The sequence below is a fragment of the Apis dorsata genome, unplaced genomic scaffold (assembly GCF_000469605.1).
Source record: "Apis dorsata unplaced genomic scaffold, Apis dorsata 1.3 scaffold_232, whole genome shotgun sequence".
In the NCBI taxonomy this organism is placed as follows: domain Eukaryota; kingdom Metazoa; phylum Arthropoda; class Insecta; order Hymenoptera; family Apidae; genus Apis; species Apis dorsata.
The window spans coordinates 36,535-43,896 of record NW_006263514.1 but is presented as its reverse complement, the minus strand read 5'-3'; the positions used below and the strand labels follow the sequence as shown (position 1 = coordinate 43,896).

The 7,362-nt window shown below is 18.2% G+C and overlaps 1 protein-coding gene across 1 annotated transcript in view; it reads right to left on the bottom strand.

Annotated features, from left to right (window-relative positions):
• Positions 1-5,265: 5,265 nt before the first annotated feature.
• The window catches only part of LOC102677385, a 28,789-nt gene continuing 26,692 nt past the window's right edge, over positions 5,266-7,362 (bottom strand). The window contains exons 3-4 of the mRNA XM_006615732.2: positions 6,606-6,790; positions 5,266-5,666 (exon numbers count right to left, since the gene is read on the bottom strand). Of these exons, the coding sequence (XP_006615795.1) occupies positions 5,370-5,666; positions 6,606-6,790 (482 nt within the window). The 3' untranslated portion in view covers positions 5,266-5,369. The remainder of the gene's footprint in view (positions 5,667-6,605; positions 6,791-7,362) is intronic.

Here is a 7,362-nt window from a genome sequence, read left to right as displayed (position 1 = left end):
CTTTGTTTATATTTATAATTCATTAAATAAAAATATATTTCGGAATATGTTTTAAAAATATTTTTATAACAAAAATGAAATTTAATAATGTAACAAATGTGTTATGAATAAAAAATTAATATAAATAATTGAAAAAAATTAATATAAATAATTTATGTAATTATTAAAAATTATTTTATATATTACAATTATTTTTTTATATAAATTTATAATTATTCAATGTAATGAAACAGAATGAATTAAAATTGTATTACGGAGAAAAAAATAAGGAAAAAATTATTAAATTAATAAACGAATTATAATTTTTTTTTATCTTAAGTTATATAATTTTTGTAAGAACTTATGAATTTTTATTCAAATATTATTTAATTTTGAAAATTTTTAAAAATTGAAAATAGAATGAGATATTAAAGAGCTATAACATTGCAGATTTAATAAAATATTTTTATTACTGTATATAAAAACCGACAATATTATAACACATGTAATACTTGTTTTCATTAAATTATAATTACAAAAATATGTATATATTATTGTATATAACTCATAAGATTTTTTTATCTTTTTAACTTTTAACGATACTTTGTCAAATCGCAATAATAAAGCAATCAGTAAATATTACTTTATGTCATTAAAGCTTGTGGCAGCATAGTTGTTTTTAAAGCTGCTTTACTTGTTACTCTTGCATATATTTATTGGTAAATCGATAAATTCATGCAATTTTATATTTTTTATTAATGTAATTATTTATATAAAGTGACTTGGAAAATACATAAATTTAAAAATTATCTTATAATATAATAAAAAAAAATAAATAAAAATAATCGAAATACTATTTTATTGTTATTAAATATTATTATAATACTTATTATAAATTGAATAAAATTTGATTCTATAGTATATTATAGTTTTTTTTAAGAATATGAAATATAATGCAATTTTTAATCAGTATTTCCAAGTACATCACAAGCTTATATACGGTAATTTATACTTCTTCGAATCTTCGATTTTTTTTTTTTAAAAATCTAGTATGAATAATTGTAACAAGAGGAAGACCTTAAAAGTCTTTACCGGCACGTTAAGAGAGTACAACACGTTTCATCGTCTGCATTCTTTCTTAATATACATAATATCTATATACGCGCGAATATTTTACAAATCTAAAATCGAAAAAATATCATATAATTTTATCATTGTTATATACAGACGCCAATAATCTCAGAAATATTGGCTTTTCACAGAATAAATACATTTTTAAAATCATTACAGTTTTTTTTTTTAATAATTTCAAATGAACGAATGATCTTTCATTCAGGTATACATATATTGTCTTTAGTGAAATACATTACAATATAAGGAATATCAAAGCAATATTCACAGCTCAAAACTTCGAAAATATTTATGCAATGAAACACGTTTATTCGATATTTATATAATATTTTAAAATCTTTCGATTTTAAATATTTTCTAATCATTTGTTACTAATTGCAAAAACTCACAAATAAACATTTATATTTATATTTCTCTTTTCTGTTTAGAATTACTTTCTTTTCTTCTATTGATATTCAATTAGAGTCGAAAGAATTAATATTTTCAATACTGCAGAAAGTAAATTTCATATTGTAAAAAATCGTTCGAATATTAATTTATTTTAATATTCAATTTTAATATTAATTTTATGATCATAAGTTTATTAATTTTTCATAATTGTTAATTTTATGATAGCAAGTGATAATTTGCTAAATACGAATGGCAATTTTATTAGCTGCGCGGTACAAAATTTATACCTCATTTTATGACTCAAGTTATCAAAAGTAAACAAAACAAATTATTTGATAGATACTCTGACAATTTTACTTATTGATTAACAAAATTAGTAAAAACAAGTCGTCGTTTGTGATCTATTATCTATCTATTTATAGCAGTATTATTTGGATAGATTGGGTACAAAAATTTCGATAAATTTAAATAAATAATAAATATTTTTAAGAAATTTAAATGCATAAATAGAGAAATGATAATAAAGCCAACATTTTTTATTTTAAACATTTTAAAATATAGCTCATTTGAACCTTATTTTTTAAATTTCTTCACATACTCCATAAAATATAATCCATCTAAATTTAATTATTCTATCTATATTAATAGAACAATTAGATTAAGTTATATTTTATGGAATGAAAAAGCAACAAAAGAATTTTTCAAAATTAAAAAAATAATTGCATATTTATTGTTTCTTATGAATTTTTTTATGAATTAATTTTTATTTTGTATTTATTCGACTCGTGAAAGTTATATTATTTATTATTCAATTTATTATAAATACTCTCATGAAAATTATAAGGATATGTTATAAGGATATATGTAAACAAATTTAGAAAATAAATTATAATAATACTTTTTCAATTGATTTTAAAACAAATATTGTCCAATTTAATTATTGAAAAAAAAGAAACAAATAAGAATCGAAGATAATAATCTAAAATATATTTAAGAGGAAGAAAAAAAAAAAAAAAGAATAAAATTAATGCAATGGAATGAGCAAGGATTTTAGTTCCAGAAAAGCATTTACTTATGTCATTTTTTGTATTAATTTTGGATGATTGTATATATTTATTACGAATGAATAATGAATATTAAAAACAAAAATAAGTGATATTAGAAATACTTTATCAGAATTTAAAATTATCAGATAGAAATACTGTTATATAAGTTGATTTTTTTTTCTGAATTAATAGTTTTTTATTAAGTTTGAGAAAAATCAAAAAGATTATCAGGAACGATAGTTTCTTTTATCTAAAATTGATTATTATTTATCAAAGATTTATTTATCAAAGATTATTTTTTGATATTAAAAGTTTTTAGTATGACATCGACAATACAGTGACAAAGTTCATCATCAAAGTTAATCATATTGAATCATTAGTTTGTAATGTATATATTTTTTTCTCAAGGCAAAAGAGTTAATTTTTATAATTAATTTATTAAATTTGGACGTCAAAATATCTATTGTAAAATATTAAAACAAAATTAATAATTTAAAATAATAAGTATATAAATAATTATCATGAAATAAAATGAGTAACTATCATGGAGTAATTTGAGTTATTTCGGAATAATCTTTGAGAATATAATCATGTATTATTTTTTTACGAAATAATTTTTTAAAAATTTTCTTTATCTATCATTTGTTTATACAAATGTCTGACTTATCATTATATTTATGATTTCTTTGAAAAAAGTTTTAATATTATTATTTAGCAAAACAATTTTAAAATTATTATGAAATATCTTATTTTCATTATTTTAATTATAAATGAATTTTTATTATAAAAATTATTGCATTGTGCTTGTTTTAAATTAAAAAGTTTTTGATGTCCTAATTCCTCTAGTCTTTAATAAAAACTAGTTTTATTTATATCAGATAATTTGACTCATTCAATGAGGTATGTATATTATTAAATATTTTGTTATTTTATATTTAAATAAATTCTTTTCTCTTTATTAGAGAAAGTTAGCAACTAAACAGTTTTAATTTTTATTATTATTCATAAAGATCGTATTATCGTATTTAAAATATAAATCCAAATTATTTTATTAAAAGTAAATAGAAAAGATGATAAAATGAACACATATTAATATTATATTAAGTCATTCCATAAGTTATATTATCATTGAGTTTAAAGAGATATAATGTGATTAAAAATATTAGAACTTTTAACTAATTTATAAAAATAATTTTTCATAATACATAAAATAAATTAATTGTCTTAATGTTATTATATATTTTTATTATATATATTTTATATATATTATATATTTTTAATTACCTAGAGTTATTATAAATTTAGATTTATTTTTTATATGGTTATTGAAATAAGATTTATTCTTTATTATTTCGGATAATTTATATCACTTGAAATATTGGAAATTTTAATTTGATATCTGTTACAGTATATAAATTTTAATATTTGTTTAATTTGATACAAGATATTAGGATAAAGAGAAAATTTTTATATTTTCGTTTCTCGTAGTATTCTCTTTAGAATAATTATGCTTTTATTTTTACAATTTTATTTATAATTTATCTATATATCTCTATATTATAAATAATAAAATTTTCTAATTTTTTATATTTTCTTTAATAATTTATAGAGAAAAAAATCTGTTAATAAAATATTTACTTGATATTTATAATTTATAAGTTTTTATATTGAGTAATAATTATGAGAAATAATAACAAATATTTATAAGAAGTTTGAAAAGAATGTTATGGTGATATGAAATATATAATGTCTAAAAAATATATATATATCTTAGAATAATTATAAAAAAATATTTATATGTTATATAATTATTTAGGAAAAATAAATTGAATTGAATAAAAAAGATATAAAGAAATTAATATATCATAAAGATTATTTTCAAACAAATAATTATATATGATAATATGATATTTTATAATAATATTCGACAAAAACAATACGAATAATTCATGGGAAACATATTAAATATGTATGTTTTTATTATAGAAAGAAGTTTATTCTATGATTGATAGAAAATAAAATAATTTATTATAAATATTTGTAATCGAATCAAAAAATTGCAATATTATAACTAATTATCGTTAATATTTTGTTAATATTAAAAAATTCATTTTTTAATTAGAATCGTATGTAAGTTTTGCAATGTAAAAAAAAAACAGTATTAAAAAACTAAATTAAAAAATAATTTCCCATATATTTATTTGATTTTTAAAAATCATCTATTTAAATTATTCCAAGATCATTTGACGATATAAAGAAATTATAAAAAAATCAATATATTATATGTATGAAATTATTTCTAATTTAAGTAAATCATGAAATTCTTTTTATAAATCTTTTTTATAAAATCTTTTTTATAAAAAAAATTAATAAATATTAAGACATTAAAAATTAACACAAGTTAATTATATTAGTTTTTTAAAAATATATTTAATAAAAATTTTGTTCAACCTAATACTTCAAATGCCAGAAATATTATAAATATAAATTTTTTTGAAACTATTTTTCTATGAAATTTATATAATAAAATATTTATTTTAAAAAAAATTAAAATGTTTCATTAATATTTAAATTTTATTAATATTTAAAAAAGTTATTAAAAACATAATTAAATAATTCATAAGAAAGAATATACATAACAAATACTATTATATTTTAAGAAAAATGATTTTTAAAATTCTATTTCTTATGGAATAACCTAATAATTATATTGCACGATGTGATTCATAATTTTTATAAAATTATTGATTATAATTTTATCGTTAAACGCAACAATGTTTTTGCAACAGTAATAAATCGTAATTATAAAACGATGAAAGTAAATCAGAGATGTGCGAGCACTTCAACAGCAGCTATCGGAGGCGTTTGATCGCCATTCAAAATTACCGGTTCCGATTCAGTTTGAACGATTCTAACGAGATTCGCATCTTTTTTCGATGGCGTGACATTCGTGTTTGATGCAACGTTCGATCTAGTGCAATAGCTCGGTGGTCTGCTTTCTCTAATCATGCCAGGATTCACAATGCTTCCAGCATTCGATCTATAAGTCGGTGGAGGTGAAGATGTTGGCTGCAATCGATCCAAAAGGAGCAGTCTAAGTCTGTATTCTTGCATGCTTGCCTGAAATTAGAAAGATTTAGTTTAAATTTTTTTACTTGTATATTAAAAAAGAAATGGTTTGTTGATCAATGTTGAAATATTACATGAAATTTAAAATGAAACTTTTAAAACAATCGATTATTCAAATAATTAATTATAGAAAAACCGATTAATGACTAAAATTATGACTGTCTTTAATATGAAAAATTATAATTTATTATGATTTTATTATATAATATATTATAATATTATGTATAATTATTATATTCAATCATTTTTGCTTTTTTCTAATCTATTTTCTCAATATCTTTTGACTTAAAAAAAAAATATTATTTATGTAAAATAGGTTTCAAGAGAAAACATAGAAAATAATATAAAAAGAAAGAAAGATATTCTATATTGAAATTTTGTTGTTTTTTATTCGATATCATTCAGATTCAATTAAATATCAATAATAATCAACATTTTATTATAATGTATTAATTATTTTTATTTTTTAAAATATTCAAAATAATTAAAGATTGAATATAAAAAGAATGTAATTATAAATATATGATATATTTTTATAATTACATTCTTTTTATATTTTCAATTATTCAAACTGAAACATTCAATATAGTAGAAAAATTCAATAATTTTAAGTAAAATTATTTTATTTCGAAAAAATAATTTTTTAATATTGAAAATTAGAAACAAATTTTTATTTTGTTAATTTCTCTAATGAAAATCAAAAAATTAATTTAAAAAAAAATTAAAAGATAGAAATTCTTGACAAATAAGTCATATTATTTTTATATCATAATTTAAAAAAAATTTCAGCATTGAAATCATAAAATGATTGATTTGGCAATGATTTTAGATGATTTAATATTGATAAATTCTAAATTAGCCATTTAGAATAATATTTTTAATATTTTAACGAGAAAATACAAATGGTAAATGATATTTTTAAAATGTCACCTGATAACTCGGAGGTGGCGTTCTAAATTGGAATTCCGGATAAATCATGGCAGCGTATGGATGTATTGGCCTCGCTGGTGGGATTCTGCTCGAGATTCCCGTGAAACCAAAGAAACTGCTGCAATTTTCTCGACTGGTCACTCGCCACGCTACAGCGCTTACCGTTACCAGAACCACTCCTATACCTATAACAAAATGCATCATGTCACAAAAATATTTATTACTGATTTGTTTTGAAAATTTAATATCTATCATATTGTATTTATTGAATTTTCAGGAAATTTTAGAATTCTGTTTATTTTTTTATAACAATAAAAATAAAAAAAATTCGATCCAAAATGAATGAATAATGAACAAAAATAGTTGAATTAAAGATTTATCAAATAAACTTGAGATTTTAATTTTATATTATCATTATTAATTCACATAATTTTTAATAATTTTTCTCAATTTAAACTTGATAAAAAAATGATACAAAAGATTTTTTTAAAAATGATGCACGTACTGAAAATAATATACATTCTATATTTATTTACAGAATTTTTCTTTGAATTTCTAAATCTTAATAAATTTATATATAGCATTATCATACTTAAAAATATATTTATATATAGCATTAATATAATTAAAAAATATAATAATAAAAATATTATAATTAAATAGCATTATTATAATTAATATATATTTTAATATTAGAAACAGAATTTTCAATTAAAGTTATATCTGCATCATGGTTTTCTTATTAAATTTTATTATT